The sequence below is a fragment of the Syngnathus floridae genome, chromosome 21, assembly GCF_059516105.1.
Source record: "Syngnathus floridae isolate MCC-2025c chromosome 21, RoL_Sflo_1.0, whole genome shotgun sequence".
NCBI classification, from domain to species: domain Eukaryota; kingdom Metazoa; phylum Chordata; class Actinopteri; order Syngnathiformes; family Syngnathidae; genus Syngnathus; species Syngnathus floridae.
The window spans coordinates 3,648,730-3,666,969 of NC_142433.1; the positions used below are offsets into that span (position 1 = coordinate 3,648,730).

The 18,240-nt window shown below is 40.1% G+C and overlaps 1 protein-coding gene across 1 annotated transcript; it reads left to right on the plus strand.

The window, feature by feature from the left end:
- The first annotated feature begins 744 nt into the window (after positions 1 to 744).
- On the plus strand, positions 745 to 18,117 carry crybg2 (crystallin beta-gamma domain containing 2). Its single transcript, XM_088365101.1, has 25 exons — positions 745 to 1,046; positions 3,549 to 3,651; positions 4,898 to 5,056; positions 5,129 to 7,059; positions 9,321 to 9,760; positions 9,872 to 10,275; positions 10,400 to 11,116; positions 13,309 to 13,356; positions 13,533 to 13,651; positions 14,006 to 14,234; positions 14,303 to 14,442; positions 14,507 to 14,633; positions 14,705 to 14,740; positions 14,813 to 14,952; positions 15,026 to 15,152; positions 15,227 to 15,387; positions 15,460 to 15,586; positions 15,658 to 15,690; positions 15,851 to 15,963; positions 16,046 to 16,175; positions 16,252 to 16,391; positions 16,881 to 17,004; positions 17,134 to 17,292; positions 17,369 to 17,528; positions 17,590 to 18,117. Exons 1-25 carry the CDS (start codon positions 874 to 876, stop codon positions 17,679 to 17,681), a joined length of 6,132 nt encoding a protein of 2,043 aa, XP_088221227.1. The 5' UTR covers positions 745 to 873; the 3' UTR covers positions 17,682 to 18,117.
- The last annotated feature ends 123 nt before the right edge of the window (positions 18,118 to 18,240 follow it).

An 18,240-nucleotide genomic window follows, 5' to 3' on the forward strand; every position in this document is an offset into this window, starting at 1 on the left:
AGGCGCAAACTGCAAAATATAGCCAGTAAAATGTTGTTTTTGCTTAAGTAGGCGATTTTGAAGAAGAAAAAGTAACAGTCAATATTTTACTGCCTCTTTTTGTCCATATAAGATTATTAAGATCTCAGTCATTGTTGACTTTGTCTCTTTTTTTTTTTTTTTTTCAAGACATGTTTACATTTACATCAGCAATGAACCTTCTTTGACAAAGAGCGCAGTTTTAGTTTGGAAAGTAGGCTAAATAAACATGGAAGTACCTGCAAAATGTATTTATAGTACATTAACTAAGTGCTACTTTGAGGAGTCATTTTACTTCCCACGGGATCTCTAGTTATTGTCAAAGTGAAGGTACAGTTTGTAGTATAATAATAATAATAATTTTAAAAAGCCTTCTTCCAAAGAAAGGGTGACAATGTGCCAAATGTCCCTGAGGACTTATTGCGACTCTCCCGTTGGAGAATTTGGCCAAAGGGGATATGAACCGGTCTATCTATCTTCATGTAATTGACACCAAGATATAATAAAATTAATATTTTATTTCTCTTCAAGCGCAAGACAGAATTAAGTGACCCCATAATAAATCAGAGCCATCCCAAGAGCGTTAGGATTTTCTTTTAAAACGCGCAAAAAAATATAAACTGTTTATTTCTGAGTTTCCCAATGTGGGCGTGTCTTCTCGTGGGAGTGTAACCACTTCACACCACCTTTAGTTCTCCACTAGAGGCTGCATTAAGGCAAACTGTCAGCTGACAGTATCTGACAACAAAGTATCATCTTTGAGGCGTCTCCCGAGCTCGCATAATTTATGTGATCGGAGTTACCGCGAGTTTCTCATCCACGGAGCTGCTCGCTCGCTCCATTCTCAACGTGGAGATGGCAAAGAAGACGCTCAGTAAAAAATCCTTCAAAAATTTCTTCTCCAGGAGTGAACCCCATTTGGAGGAGTCGTCGGTGAACAAAACGGACGAGAAAAAGAAATTCAAATTGCCTAAATTGAAGCTGAAGTCGAAGGGAAGCGCTTCTTCACAGAAGCAGCAGATATCCAGGTAAAGTTTGCACAGGTGACGTCATTTTGTTTGCAGACGGCTATTTTACCCATATTGGGAATTGCTATTAGCACAATCAACCCTGGGTAATTTACTAAAAGTCGCGTTAGTACACCATAAAATGGAAATATTGATAGTGCGTAATTGCGCAACAGTTGTGTGAAGGTGGGACCTTCTATCACCAAATTGGAGAAGTTGTGATCTTCAAGCTATCCATATGTGCATGCACTTTGCATGCTTGGCACATGGACACCTGTCAAGGGCCATCCATTATTTAATTTTTAATTTGGACTCTCTTTTTGAGAAAGTTTGTTTCCCAAGAAATAATTTGGGTCTTATGTGGCATTAAGCTAATATTTTGAGTGGTGGTCCAATCTGTGTCTAAAATATATAGGCCTCAAATTCATTCGGGTGATGTTTGCATGAGCTTCTCGTGTTTGCATGATGTTTCACCATGCATTCCAAAAACATGCGTGTTTGGTTAATTGAAGGCTGAAATAGGAACCAGCTGCTGTGGCGTCAGTGAGAACAAGTAGATGGATATAAAATAAAATATAAAATACTTTCACTCTCAAAATGTAGTTCTACGTTGTTCAGGGCCAGCAGTAACTTATGTAAAAGTGAAAAAAATATATCTATATTGGATCATGACAGAAGTGAAATACATACAGTGATTATAAAAAGTCTGCACACCCCTGTTCAACTGTCATGTTTGTGTGATATTAAAAGAGATACCAAGATGAATAATTTTAAAAACTTGTTCCACCATTATTGTGACTCATAACATGCACAACCCAGTTGAAAAAAATTAATATTTTAGAGACGGGGAGTAAACACAAATGAGGTAATGTGGTTGCACAAGTGTGCACACCCTCTTAGTTGTGCTCAGATGAGCTTGCACACGTGTGCAACCACATGATGGCAGTTATTTTTATACCTCCTCTCTTTTTTTCAATTGTGTTGTGCAGGTTAAAGGTCACCGGTCACCACACTTCAATGCAAATTACAACCGTAATGATTAATATCTTAAGTAACATCCAGTCGACATTTCTCCCAGTGCGGACTTTGTGGAACATTTCATAATCCTCCCTGGTGGCTCCAATTTTGTTGGATGTGTTTTTACTGGAAGAAGGGGCAAAGCTATTCGTGTACATCATCACTGATATTTAAATAAATTATACAAAATAGAAATATTTGCATGCTATACAGCGTATGTTTTGCAGGTTTTGACTGGTTTTGTTTTTTGCTAGGCATTAATGTGCTGGGCAGAAAACAAGATCATTATATTATTAAAAATGTTTTGTAATAATTGTTCTAATTAGATATTAAGAATAACACTGACATTGTTTATCAAGTGTGCGTTCCAATTAAGGGAAGATGCAATGTTTTATTTTGTGTGTGTGTGATACAGATAGATTCTTTAAAAGGGTGGAAATTCAAAAACAATGCCATAGTGTTGTTCATTGTGTGCATACAGACGACACTAACTGGCACTTTGTGTTTGCGTAGAGGAAAGAGCAATAAAGGTTTGGCCAAGAGCTGCATGCTTGGTGACTGGGGTAAAGGTTAAACACCCAAAAAATTCCAAAATAATAAAATAAATATGTTCATATGAGAATGTAGTATTTTAATCAGTGATCACTTTTGGCATATGATTTTTTTTTTATTTTACATACATTTTATTTTATTTTTAAATGTTGATTTTTCATGATTTTAATTGCATCCTTAAAAGACAATTTTTTTGTCTGTCTTGTCAATAAGCGTTTTGCATTTAATCAGCGCAATTGTAAATAGGAAACATGTTCATCAGGTGCGTTCCCCACGTGCTTCTGAATGATGGACGAGGATTTAAAGAAAATAATGAATGTTGATGGATTGTCAGAAGCAAAACAATGGTAGCTCTGTTAGTATGTGTGTGTTGATGTTTGGAGGGGCCAGACTGTGAACATATTGAGGGATTGCGCAAGTGCATCGAGGCTGAAAAAACAAACTGAAGCAGCGCTGTGCTCTTCAAAGTGCCTGAAACACATCTTCAAAGCTTAACTGCAGGAATTGAAGAAAGAAAAGAAAGCCGTAAAGGTTGTTACGACTTGGAACCACAAGTCCATAAATTTGACTTGAGTTGTCACTTTGCTATGAGGCTGGACCTTCCAGTTGTGCGAAGGAGATGGGCTGATGTGTGTATCGAGTCCTGACTCATTGGAAGTCCCGCTTTGGATAAAAAGATAAAAATAAATAAAGTTAAAGATGGCAGATTCCATCATGTTATCTCTGATGATATGATTGATTGGTGATTTCAATTCATTTGTGAACATTAGCCCAATACATACTTCCCTTGCTGCAAAAAGTTACACTTGCAGAATACGGAATGTTGTTCTGAGAAACACAACGTCAATCTCTGTTTAGCCGGTTCTGATCAACATTCTTCAAACAATGATTCATTGCTGTGTTTAAAAAAAAAAAAAGTCAGGCGATAATCAAAATTTGCTGTGTGATCCTCAGTCCTGCTGAACCCCTTACCGGTCCAGTGAACGGATCCAGCTGGGGTGGCAACGTCTTGGACAAGACAAGCTCATCTATATATGCCACCGGACCCAGGTCAAAGGTCAGTGACAATCCTCATCATTTATTCTTCCATGCATCTTGGCCTGGGAACCTTTTGGTTGCGGATCAAACCACTGGTTGATTGACATTCTGTCTTTTTCACTACCGGGTTCTTCCTGGCTCGCTTTTCTTTGGCCAATTCATTTCCGTGCAAGTTTGTTGCTTCATCAGTCAAAAAAAAAAAAATGATGGGAGTGTTTCAGCCCTATCAAATTAAGCTCCACATCACTGCATAACTTGATAGAACCTGACGACTAATCCTGTCAAGAATCCAGAACTTCTAGTTAAGCATAGATGAAATAACATCTTCACTACACTATTCTCTCCAAAAGAGGGCGCAAGTGCGCTACCCAGCTATCATGCTTAAAGGCAAAAACAGACTAATTTTGTCTTAATACATCAATTGAGGTGCATAATAATGTATTAATAGGCACGTGGTGTGTTTGTTTTATTCCATGACAATTTGGGAACCAGTTTTAGTTAGTCATCATGATCCGGGACTCTTATTTTATCCGGTTACTTTTTTTTTTTTTATTTACTTAAATTCCTAAACAAACATGACGTCAGAAATGCAATGGAGCATTTGTCAGATTGCAAATAAAGTAAGACTTGTTCTTTTAGTAAAAAAATTCAATTTCATCAAGCTATTGTGACTTATCTGTGATCAGCAATTTTCTTCCATTTGTCATAGAAGGAAGAATTTGAGTTGGCACACCTAGTTTACATTCTAGCGGATTAAGCACCACAACAAAACTTGAACTAATTGTCAACAAGTCTTACGTAACTCTTATCCAAGTTTGGATACATGTCGATTGGTCATTATGTTCCACGCATTTAATAGAGATTAGTTTAGAGTAACAATTAACTATTTTAATAATCATGTCATTTGGTTTCGGAATCTCCCCAACCAACAATTTTTAAAGAAGCATTTTTTATTAGGTCGCCTTATGAATGCCAGGGGCGGTCTGGATCCCTGATAAAAATATTTAGGAAATCGCTTTTGGTTTGAGCAGATCATATTTTTTTAATTGTTTTTTAGGGTGGAGCAGTTGTAATGCTTGGAATGAAGACCGGGTTTTAGCTTCGTTTCCTGTCTGAAGTCTATTATAAGAACTCGGCGATAACTTTTGTTGCTATATTAAGGCATTCCTTTAAAAAAAAAGTTTTGTCAGATTGTAAATAACGTTTTAGAAACATTATGGGCGTTTCCTATTATTGTAGTCTGCTTCTTTGCTTCTCCTTTCCAGGCCCAAGAATTGAGCTACTCTGAGACAGATCTTCATAAGCCCAACAAATTCTCCACATTTTCTTTTGGGCTGCTGAAAAAGAGGAAGAAGAAAAAAGAGGGGAATGTATCTCAAAGCACTTCTGGTCTCAACAGCCCTGACATCGATGAGCACGCCGAGGTAAATTAAGTTTATACAAGTTAAATGCAGATTATTCACTAGATGATCGTGTGATTTATTTATTTTTTTCAGAGAAATGCAGACCTTCATCAAATGGTGGATAGTCAGGGCAAGAGAAAAGCCATGCTCAGCATTTCTCAGCCAGCCCTCGACACCAAAGATAGCTTTGACATCCCATCCCCTCCCTCCATCCATTCAAAACTCATCAAATCATACTATGCTCTCTCACACAAAACACCTCAGACCACCAAAGCAGGACTTGAGGAACATCTAACAAACGGCTCACCCCTTCCTTTGCACGATAAAGCTCAAATCATTCCAGTTCAAACTGAAGAGAAAGAAAACATTCCAGTAGATGACAATCGATTTGAAAGCAATCATACATCAGATTGTCAGCCGAGCAAATCTTCTTCATATCAACCTCTTGATGATGTCATCGCTGGAAATCTCGCCGAGGAGCCGACACAATCGAACGCAGACATCGACATCTCGATCGGACAGCCATCCTTTCGCGAAATGATAGATGGTGAAGCTAATACCACCAAGCCTGTTCCTTCTTCAGAATCTGCTCCGGTCCAACAAGCCGTCTCGTTTCCTCACATCGAGCAAACCCTTCCTGATACCTCCACCAAAACAACCAACCCGCCCGCCGACCAAGACGTCGTTTATAGCGCTTTGTATGAATCGCTGTTCCCTCGAAGTTTCACCTCAGAAATCCTCTCGTCGCTACCAACAAGTCCTGTTGACATCTCCCACGAGTCCAAATCAGAACCTCTTTCATATTTTCAAAAGGAAACAAATATTTATGAGACTCCCTCCCAGCAGACATTTTACTCTTTCGATACCTCTCAGGATTTAATAAATCCCGAATCCCCCCGCAGCTATCTCCCTTCCGCTACCTACTATTCCGAACAACTCGACTCAATCAAATTAAACAGTCGATATGAAGAAAGACTCGATTTAAACTCGGCCCCTCCTGTCTCTCAATATGTGACATCCCAAGAGACGGACACTCAAGTTACCGACTCCAAACGAAGGGCGATCCTGGTAAAAGAACTAGTCACCGATGAGACAAGTACTGATTCTGGATTTTCCTCTTCCAAACTAAATGAAGTGACTCCAGCGATTGATTTTAAGATAAAAATGGATGCAGATAACGATTTCGTTTCGTCTCCTCCTCCTGGACTGATCGAGACTTATTCGATGCCATGCAGCCCGGTTTATCTAAGTGTGGGATCAGATGACGGGAGCACCATGGATTTATATTTCAGCGCAGAAGAAGACAATATGGAAAGTTTAGATGAACCGACACTTATTATGGAGCAAATTGAAGAAGAGGAAAGTTTTCTAGGTCCGTCGGAGATCAGCGACTTTGAGAAGGCGCCGACTGAGTTTCTTCAAGTTGAAGATGGAAATATTGTGGAGTTTGTCACTCAGGTACTGCCGCAGATAAAAGAAGAAGAATTACCGGCCGCACCGGTTCTGCAAGTGAAAACACCAATGGTATGCGAGTTTGCTGCACCCTACAGTAGCAGGGAGGGGGAGGGGGGCGATGAACCCTGGATCAATGTCACCCGAACAGTAGACCGCCTTCATGAAGAAAACCAGCCCATAAATGTGCAAAGTCCACAATTGCTTCCGAATAACACAAGACAGGAAGACTTCTATGAATTTAAAGACACAGCCGTGCAATTTATACCTACTTCAGATATAATTCAAGACAAGAGCCAGGAAAATACATTCACAGAAAACTTTTGTATCATCTCGAGCACGCTCAGCGCTGAGCTGCAATCAGACGCCACTCCGGTGGAACACAAAAGAGTCACGCAGGAGAGTGAGTGGGTGGATACAATTACAGAGAGCGCAGGAAACGGCGTGCAGCGAAACCAGGTGGCAGTTGAGCTGTCAGACCTGCAGGTAGACACACAACATCTTCAGAGGGAAACCACAGAGGAACCTTTTGGAACACGGGAGCATCTGACAGAAGCTGACCTTAAACAGCGGTACGTGTTTAAAAAAACTTTATTGTGTCACGATAACTTTGAATAATTTTGGGTTGTGGTTCGCAGACTTTTGTGAATAGGCACCATTTTGTAAACGTTAAGATGATTTTCCGTGTAGCACCAGAGAAAGTCCTCCACTCGAAAAGCATGTAAAGACATCCGCTGTACAAGTAGTGCCAAGACGCCAAGTCGAGTCATGTGTGGCCTACTTTCTCAGCTGACAATGAAGCTACTTGATAAGGCTCATAAATGTTTCAACCTTTCCTCTCATAAAAGAAAATATGTGGAGTTTGGACACATTGTTGATGCTCCATCAGTCCACTATAATTGCTCAGGCACCAGGAATTGGGAAACACATGATGCACCCACATCTTTTTATTTATGTTAAGTCATTACTATTTATTCCCATTGACATGTTTTTTTTTTGTTGTTGTTTAAAAGTATGTGTAGTATTTACTTTTTTTTTTAAACGCCAACTCTAAAAATATGAGCAGTATTTACTTTTTTTTTTTTAAAGCCAACATTATGCCCAAAAACATATTTCTAGCTATAATGTCTGCTATAAGTTGAGCAATTATTTCTGACTCGAGTGGGTGTGTGCAACCATTAAGTGCACAGGAACGTAAAGATTATGTATCGATGTCACAACAGTCAAATCGTTTGCTAATCTTTTGCTTTTTATCGGCTGTTGAGATTTTAAGAGCGTAGGATCTTTAATTTTCCTGCAAATAACACATTAAAATCAGCATGTGAGGTGCTATAAATTTAATGATTTTATATTATTATCTTATTATGAGCTTTCTGAAATGTAGTGAATGTTTCCTTGCTATTTCATGATTGTAGTATTGAGCTCATGATTCATCTTTGAGACTGTTTTGTTTACAGTTGGATGTGTGCAGTGTCAATAGTTGAAGACAGACTATGACGCTTTTTTGTAGATTTTTCTTCTGGAATTGCTGACACATTGTTTTGACATTAAAAGTAGTTGTGGCATCCACATTGATCAAATATATGCAATATTTGTTTTGATAACTGGGTATAATGGAGAAAAATGTATCTCTTTTGTTTACTTGCAAAGAAGTCATACTAAGAAGAAAACATTGACACAATCATAATCCAGATTTAAGACAACACATTAGGTTTTAAGATAATAACAGCTTTGAAAAAATAAAAACAAATCTGAAAATACTATATTAAATATTAAGCAATTTTTTAAACTAGGCCACAGGATAGGAAATATTTGCCTTATCTCTCTTTTAATCATTGCTAAAGCTATTTAGGTCACATTCCTGCATGACACAGCAGTCTCGTTATTTCTCTGACAAATAAGTCATCAAAATTCCAATCAAATAATCCATCAAAATCTCATGTTGCGATGCAATTGTATTTTTTTTTAACGCCACATGATGTCAGCAAATACTTGCCTTTGCACTTTCAATGCGTTCAAAGATTTAAATCAGCAAGTCCTGAGGGTTATGTTTTGTCACAAGCTAACAATAAAATATACATTACTGGATAGTTTGAAAACACGTTTAAAAATATGAATTTTTAAACTGTTAGGAAATCTGGGCTTTAAATTTAGTCGTCATAGAAAGACAAAAAGTGCCCTGCCCCAGCCAAAACAGCATACAGGTTTCACCTGTAGCAGAGTCACAAGGTTAAAATGAGGAATTAAATTTTGGCTCCTGACTTTCTGTTACCCCGAGAAAAGAAAGCACTTGGTTTAAAAGAATGGAATTTTAGTCATCGACCCAAAATCTGTCACCAATAGATTTGTTTTTTTATTTTAGTCCTCATTGGTATTTGCCGCTTTACTTAATCCCAACGAGACATTGTGTACCAGCCTACTTTAGACACGAATGGAATGCCAACTTCTCAGCAAATTCCAAGTCATGTGTCAAGCCACACCTTTAATTGGCAACAGCCATCATGGCGAATCTTCCAACTTGTTTTGGTTGGTCCTGAAAACGAGTTTGGATTTGCAAGTTGATCTTGAATATGATAAAAAGCCCGCTCAACCAGAATCATTTTTCTTCTCTCACTCAGAAAACAATTAATGATTTAATGCAATAAATTTCAATGTTGTCTGCTGGCTGTGTTCTGAGCTCATTCTATTATTTTGCCACACTTGTAAATTTTTGATGAAGTTCTTGGATTGCATTACATTGTGTAGGTGTACCTAATATTGTGACCGAGAAGACTGATCATAGACTGTTAAGAATAAAACTGTAAGACAAAATATGTTTACTCCTTTCTTCCAGATCCCCCACCCCATCTTCTGAAGGCTTTAATGCTGACACCCCCAAGACCCTCGCAGACCAAGAACCTGATGTCGAAATGAATTCGGGCTACAGCAGCCTGAGCAGCAACTTCTCCACGAAAAAATCGCCTCCAGATAAACTGGATGAATCCAGATACCAATTCCGTCAAGTACCCATGCTGCATGACAATGCACCCAAACAGGATGTGTTGGATTACGGCAGGATGGAATCCAACGGAACGAATCTGAGCACAGAACATGGCTGGAAAACAACATTTGAGGGTGTCTCGAGATTTACGTCAAAAGAGGAGCCATTGTTTTCAAATAGTCCAAGTTACAGACTGTCTGATACTTCCTCCAGCAGCACCTACTCCTCAGCTGTTTTCCCCGAGGCCACGTCATACAGCTACAGCAGCCAAAGCGAGCTTGGCAGGCAGCCAGGTTAGTAGGGAGGAGGTTTTTTTTGGGAGGGAGGGAGGTGTCTGCTGCACCTGAGGGAGAGGCAGAGCGAAACAAGTCATGCCCAGAACTCACGATCACCTTCTGTTTCAGCCTTCTCCACAGACGACACGGACGCATCCTGTTTTACCGGCGTGTTCACGGCCACGTTGGTGGAGCTTGACGACCGAGCAAGTTCCTCCTCCACACCCCCGGCCTCGCCTGACGCCAGCCAGTTTGAAATGGACAACCTGGTGGATACCCTGAAGAACATGGGGCCCTCATTGAGACAGAGAAGCTTGAGTCTACGCGGGCCGACCGCCGGCCCCGTCTCGGCCTTGCCGCCCATCGTGGAAGACGCCCCCAGCCCCGTGACCTCTGACATCTCCAGTCCTACAAAGAGGTCTCCATCTCCTGCTTCTGAGGCCCTCAATGGGATTTATAAAATACCTGCTGATCTGGGCCTAAAGAGAAGCGCCTCCAGAGACACGCGCTCACCCTTGGAGTTAATGAAGAAGGTATTACATTTTTTGATTGGGTGTAAACTTTATTACTGACAGCCTAACCCTTTTTAGATGTGCTTTCAAAATCAATCTGTTTATAAAACTACAAGCAATAATGCTCTTCTGTTTTTACCAACAGGAACCTCCTGCAACGAGAGACATGCCCGTCCGAGCATCCGCCACCAAAAGTATTCTCATGAGGCAATCCTCCGATACTTCCGATGAGTACAAATCACTCAACGGAAACTCATCTCAGCAATCATCCTCAAACTCTCGTCTGGACAACAGCTACATCTTTGGAAGTTACAAACCCCCCTCGGTGGATCAAACGCAGGAGAACACCAAGTTCCATCGCTCAGTGCTCCGCACGGGCTCGTTGCCAGATATGGGTCCTTCTCATCTTCTGAAGGAGCGCAGCGAAATCAACACCAGCACAGACTCATCGTCTCGCTTTGAACGCTTATCTCTTCTCACGAGTTCTCCTCCATCCGCATCCAGCTTCTCCAGCGTATCCGATGACGCTCGCAAAAGTCTCCCCTCACACCAAAGCATCTCATCGTTGACCTCGACTAGCAGCACCGCTCGTCTTCTCAGTCCCACCGGTTCTTTGGAGAATCACCGACTGTTCCCCACCACAGAATCATCCTCTTACTCCAAGTTCGGCCAGACGGTGGGCCAGGGAATCGGCTCAAGTACGCTCAATACACCTTCTCTGCAAAGGAGCTTCTCTCATGATTCCATGTCAGTGGGCAGCCATCAGAATCCACTGATCAACAACAACCTCCTCAGAGGAGCTCAAGTCCCCAAAGTTGAACCAGAGAGGAATGTCAAATACAGAGCCTTTCCTGACGCCTATGTGAGTATCCACACACTGACCCCATGACCTGATTCACGCTAGCTTGATATTTGTAAAAACACTTGGACAAAGGCTTAAAGGGACGTGCAGGCAATCTTATTTGTTATTCTTTTGAGCAGGTGTGTTCTGCATAGCTATCATAACTGTGCAGTGTTGCTATTGCAGTCCCAAAAGGGAAAAAAAAAAGACTTTTAAAATGGGCGAGGCAGGTGATATAATATAAACATGGAAAAACCGCTAAGTCATTTGATATTATAAATTCGAGAAACCCCCCGAGCCGATGCTTAGGCAAGTGTTAATGTTGCAAAGTGGTGAAACCAGATTCTCTGATCAGAATTTGCACAAAAGGAGTGTCAGCTTCTACACTCGGTAAGTTTTTCTTACTGTGTTTGCCCAAGTTGAATCAACAACATCTGCACCTAAGATCTGAAGATTAGTTGGAGATAAGTCAGGGCAAATTTGCTATGCTAAAAAAAAAAACAAAAAACGACTAATAAGCTTGATTCCACGTACAGAACTTTACTAAATCGAATAAATTATTAGAAACTTTTAGATACTGAGGGACAAAGGTGTGTAAGGAATGCAGTGTTGCAAAGACGAACATTACTTTAATGGCCTCCATTAACTTGAAGAATGATTACAGGTAACCGCCCACACACAAATGTGTTTGATTGCTTTTCAGAAACGGCGACATTGTGTAAAAGGCATGACAGTAATGCTTTGTGGCTATCGTGCAAAATATAATTTGGGGAACAAAATAGGGATTGATGCCATACATACATCCATACTGTGTTTGATTGCTATATTTGGGAAATCAAAATTGTAAAGAAGTGGTCATTAAGATTATATCTTTAAAATTATTTCATAAATTATTATTATTATTGCATACAGTGTATGAAATTGTAAAAATTGGCCAAATCCTCCTGGCCCACTTCCCTCTACCGTGCAGGAAATAATGATTATGCTAACTTTAGGACCTCTGTTGTCATTTTTGCTATTTTTTTTTTCTAATATAGCAAAAAGAGTCGAGACTCTAGCGTGTTACTAGCGTGACACATTTAAGGAGCCACTTTAATTAGCTGCGATCGAAGTCGGCCATGACCACTCCCACTACAGCGCTGCCCTCCCTTGTGCGATTCCTCTTGCAATATAATCGGAGTGAACAAGGATGAGATTTATTGCTTCATCCTCCTCTTTGTGTGCGAAGGAAAAATGGTGGATGCTGGGAAACCACAATCTACTTGTTGTTTCATGACTGATATCGCATCCTGTCAAAATTATGAAGACGATTATATTCTGCCAGCGTCTTGATGCATTTAAAGTGACACAGCTAGCTTGAGGCCACATAACTTCTCGCTTCTTTTTCTTAGCTATGTTTTCTCCACGCTCCACACCCATTTCAGCTATCTGTCTATGTTTTTTGACACTGGGCCACACCTCAGCTTTTGTGTTTGTCTTGCTCTCGTTAATTTTTGATGAAGTAGACTTGACATCTGACAAAAACGATCACCTGTTTCGGCTGACGATTTTTCATTTGGTTTGTTCACGAGTGCTGACGTTCATTTTTTGCTGATATGGCAAATTCTATTCACACGAGAGATGTTCTGACAACCTGGAAGGAAATGTCTCTTTTATGCATAGCCGATTATTATATTATTAACCACGAGTGGCATATTCTAAAACTCTATAGGACATTGTGATTTCCTAGGTATGTCGTTTGAAAATGTGAACATTTGCTGAAATTTTTAGAAATAATGTCACATTTTAATCATTATCTTTGCTACCATGTTAAATCAATTGTGCGAACTCATTAACATTGATTTCCTCATCGTTTCATTTAATTATTAATTGTAACATCATTTAATGAATTCAGTGATAGAGAAACTCACCCAAAAAAAATGCACATCATGGCCTTGTGTTGAAAAGCAACCACATGAGACTTATTCAAACATTCCATTTAAGGGGCGATGTGTCAACAGTGTCCTTGTCGTTGTTTTAGTGAACTTGTACTCTCATTATCAGTTTGCACATAGCACCGCTAGGTATCAGGTTCAACAGGTACACATTAATGAATACTCGTCTGTCAAAGAGTTGTGGTCGAGGAAAGAAAAAAGAAATCCTTTGAGCTTGTTCAATCGTGTGTTCATTTTGTGCACATAAAAACAATGCTAACATTTTTTTTTTGTCCATAGCTCACCAAAGAAAAGGAACATGGAAAGCTCAACCCCCGTCCTGGGAAAGTGAGTCTTCCTCGTCCCATACGAGTGACTTTATACTTTGACGGCTCAATTTATTTGATTTACAAGATAATTATTCCCTTGTTTACAAATTCGGTTCAATTCATCGTGACTTTTTTATTGCCGCCATTTGAATATACCAAAATACTTTTGTAATCTCGATGCACTTTTTTCAACAGATGTACATTTTTGACCGGCCCGGGATGTGCGGCCAGAGGATCGAGTTGAGTAGTGACGTTGTCGACGCCACGTCTTGGGAGCTGCAGGAGACCATTTCCATCAGGGTGGTCAGAGGAGGGTATGAGACCAATTAGACAATTTGAATGACGATTCTTCCAAGAAGCCTAGATGCAAAATTATACAGAAAAACATTTCTTAAAAAAGCTAGCTCGTGATCTATTCTAGCTTTTCCTCGTCATAAATGCAAATTGCATTGTTAAAAAGAACTCCACACCTTGTTTCTCTAGAATTTTCAGTTGTTATTCTTTCTTCCAGGTGTGCTCACGTTTCGTCAAACTAGCTCATCACATATCTTGGATAGTTAACACACCCACGTTGAAAGCCAAAGCCGCAAACTGACAATGTGGAACCACAGTAACCTATGTGGTCCAGAACTAGCACATGAAACTAACAAGTCCTCATTCCTCTCTAGATGGGTGCTATATGAAAAACGCAACTTCAAAGGAGAGAAGATCGCCCTGGATGAGGGCGATATCGAGATCACTTGTCCTTTTCCGCAATCGGAGGAGGAGGGGGAGCAGCAGACCAATGGCCAAAAAGTCACTGAAGAGAAGAAGGAGGAGGACCAGAATGGGGAACCAAGTGAGGGAGAGACAAAAGCCAAGAGGTTCATCATTGGATCTATTCGAAGAGTCGTGAGGGTAAGAGGAAGTCAAAATATGTCGTACTGGTGACATCTAGTGGTAAAATGAATTTCTTCAACCTCTAGGACTACAGCGTCCCTGAAATCAGTTTATTCCCAGAGGAGAACGCTGAGGGCAAGAAGGTTATCTTCAGAGATACATCAGAGGATGCAAGAATTTTTGGATTCCCCATCAGGGCTAATTCCATCATCATTAACGCCGGACTGTGAGTAATTTTATTTTCGACAATAATGTGTGACGGTTTTAATTTGATTCATGATGTCACACAGGTGGCTGGTATTTTCCAAACCCTTTTTCGAGGGCTCACCTCGCGTGTTGGAGGTCGGGGGTTATTCCAATCCTGCATCCTGGGCTGTGGAACAGCCGTATGTGGGCTCGTTGCATCCACTCAAAATAGTAAGTGACACACACAAGCAATAATTGCTTTGTATGTTGATGTTAAGGTTCTGTTTTTTTTCCACCCATAGGGGGAGCCAAGAGTGGAAAACATTGGTGAACCAAAGGTAAAAAAAAATCATTTTAATACATTTTATGTTATATTTTATATAATTTAATGTGACTTTATTTGTCCGCAGCTTGAGGTTTTCGAAAGGTCCTATTTCACCGGCAAATCAAGGATGCTCACCGGTAATACGAGAGATTTTATGACTCGAGTGGACAGGCAGCAGGGTGCCTTCATGTACTCGGTGGGATCCCTGAAAGTGCACGGAGGAATGTGAGTGCTACTTTTGAATGTTTGTGATGTCATCATCAGGATGTTTATTTTAACTAGCTCTGTGTTAATAAAGGTGGGTGGGCTATGAGAAGGAGGGATATCGAGGCAACCAGTATCTGCTGGAGGAAGGTGAATACCACGACTGGAGGGTGTGGGGAGCCACCAACTCGGAGCTGCGTTCCGTTCGGCTCCTACAAGCTGTAAGTATATCAAATAATAATCCCAAAAATATTAAATATAAGTTCAAATGTTTAATCGATGCTTCATTCTGTAGGATTTGAGCGACCCCTTAATGGTGCTGTTCGAGCAGCCAGAGGAGGAGGAGGGTGTTGTTGCGCAAGAGGAGAAAACCTTCGAAGTGACAGAGGCCATTCCGGATGTTGAATTGTTTGGCTACAAAATTAACACTCGTTCACTCCAAGTATTCAGCGGCCTGTAAGTCGAAAAACTAAATTGACTTTAATGATGTCAAGTAAAAATGTAAACTGTGGACTTGCCTCCTCCCAGGTGGGTCGCGTACTCCCACGTGGACTTCTCTGGTAATCAGTACATCTTGGAGAAAGGGTTCTACAGTAATTGTGCCGACTGGGGTTCTCGTGACACTCGCATCTGCTCCGTGCAGCCAATTCGTTTGGTGAGGCCATAGAAGCTGCAAATTATTATATAGTATGTGATGGATATTAAATTTTAATGCTTGGCTTTTAGGCTCCAAGTGACGGTAACAGGACCAGAAACGAGGTGAGCATTTTATCCATATATAATTTTGTATTTATTTTATTATTTCTACATTTGGTTTTATCTTTCTTATTATCTGACTTTGTGCATGCAAATGTCATCATATCTGATATTGCACTTATGTTTTAATCATGTTTCCTGCATCTCAATTTGCCTTTCTCAGATATTATTGTACTCGGAGCCGGAATACAGAGGCAAGTGCCTTATCTTCAACTATAAACAGGAAGCTGCAACTGAAGAATTCCAGATCAAGTCTTGCAGAGTTGTTGGAGGAAGGTCAGACATTTTTAATCGATCTCAAAGAATGAGTTGGTGGAATGTGTCATGTTTCAAATTAAAATCATCCTTTTTTTTCCAGCTGGGTTCTCTATGAGAATAAAGACTTTTCGGGGATCATGTATGTCTTATCAGAAGGAGGCTATAGCACGTTGATAAGCATGGGCTGCACACCAAGCACCTTCATCCGGTCTGTCAAGGCTGTGCCAATGGTCAGAAGAATTTAAACACATTTATTTTTATTTATTTTTCTGCCGTGGCTCTGAAGTTTCATCTTTTTTTGTGCAGAATTTCTCAGTTCCATCCATCTCGTTGTTTGGATTGGAAGGTCTAGAGGGACGAGAGATCGCAACAGACTCTGAGCTTATCAACATGGTCGCGGAAGGCTTCAATGACCATGTTCTGTCAGTCAGAGTCAACAGTGGCTGGTAAGTTCCTGTGGGAATTGCATCAAGGTTGAGGTGGGTGTGATTACCAGGTAATGAGGGAAGCGGGTGGAAGTGAGATGTTGGGTTTGCAGGAGAGGTGGAGTTGGGTGTCATGCGTGAAACGATGAAAGAGAATCATTTTTTGGGGGAAGATGTTGAAGAGAAGAAGGCGATAGATGATGATATGCAGGGGCCCCAGGACGGAGCCCTGCGGCACACCTGAATTGATCGGAGATGGAAGAAAAGAAATATAGCTGATTTATTTGCAATTTTTTATTAGCAGAAGTTAAATATATTTAGGGGGGGGGAATCATCTCGGTTTTGTGTTACTGTCACAGCAAAAAGTTGTTTTTTAATTTAAATATTGTCTGATATGTTTTAATTTTCGCATTTCTATGCAAATGTTCAATACAATGTTTGACTTTTTTAACCAAGGAACCTGGAATGGGGAAATACCAAATCTAACAATGCTGTCTTTCTTCTTTCCAGCTGGGTGCTATGTGAGTTTAGCAACTATAGAGGGCGCCAGTTCCTTTTGGAGCCTATCGAAATCACTAACTGGCCCAAGTTCAGCTCTGTGCAGACTGTTGGCTCCATGTATCCAGTCAGACAGGTCTTTCAACATGTGGTTCCACATAACATCTTGGGTGTTACATTTGAGCATGTGTTGTTGACAGAATTATATTTAAATAAAAAAATGTCTTCTTGGTGTATTTATTGTACAATTGTGTGATTTTTGCAGAAGCGGCATTATTTCCAGATCAGAAATGCAGAGAGTCGTCACTTCATGTCCATCCAGGGTGGAGTGGAGGAGATGAAGTCTGGACGAGTGGTGGTTGCACCAGAAGTGGAGCCCATGAGTGACATCTGGTTCTATCAGGATGGACTCATCAAGAATAAAGTACATGATTAAAAAAAATTAGCATAATGCAGTTATGTTACTGGCTAAATCTTCATCAACCAATAATTTTTTGCAGCTTTCCCCAGTCATGAGCCTTCAAGTGATGGGCAACGTTGAGGCCGGAGCCAAATTAATTTTATGGAACGAGACCCGACAACCTTCTCAGACATGGACGGCCCAGATGACAGGACGACTCAGCAGCATTACGTTCCCCGGAATGGTCATTGATGTCAAAGGTATGAACCGATAATACTACAGTAAATACAAACAGGTATATTATTTTATTTTTTTTTCCAGGTGGTCAAAACTATGACAAGGAGCATGTGGTGATTATGCCAGAGAATGACGAGAGGTTAAGCCAACAGTGGGAACTTGTGCTGCTCAAATAAGCTATCACAGATATGTTGCTTATTGTCAGAATATTACCCCAAAATACTGCCTTATTAATTTAATCAAAATCCGTTGTATTTATCATATTTCTCCCCAAGGAATATTCTATATTTGTGTTATGTAGTATATTGAGTACGGGAAGGAGTATTCATGCATATCTTGTGGGGGAAGAGTTTGACCAATCAGACTTTACCATTTTACTTTTTTTTTTTTTTTTTTATGCCTGCAGTTTACAATGGTACACTCCGCTCAAGTTTTTGTTATATATATAAAAAGTCAACTAGTGCTTAAAATGAACAGATGATGAATGAAGCCAAATAATGTATGGTCTGCAAAATGTTTTAAAGCTATTTTTATATTGTATCAAAATTTTTATGGTGTTCCTCATCTCTATGCAATATATAAAGAGAGAAATATAGAAGGAGATATAATTAATACCTATATGGTACCTGCATGTTGTTCTTTAATGCTAAAGTGATAATATATAAAGGAGGGTGTGGTTTTAAAATGCTAATAAACTATAAACATTGTCCAAAAAAAAAAATAATGTTGTTGTCA

Coding starts and splice junctions, on each gene's coding strand:
- crybg2 (XM_088365101.1), top strand. CDS start 874: ATGGCAAAGAAGACGCTCAGTAAAAAATCCTTCAAAAATTTCTTCTCC. Junction 7,060..9,320: donor GAAGCTGACCTTAAACAGCG/GTACGTGTTTAA, acceptor CCTTTCTTCCAG/ATCCCCCACCCCATCTTCTG. Junction 14,443..14,506: donor ATCATCATTAACGCCGGACT/GTGAGTAATTTT, acceptor GATGTCACACAG/GTGGCTGGTATTTTCCAAAC.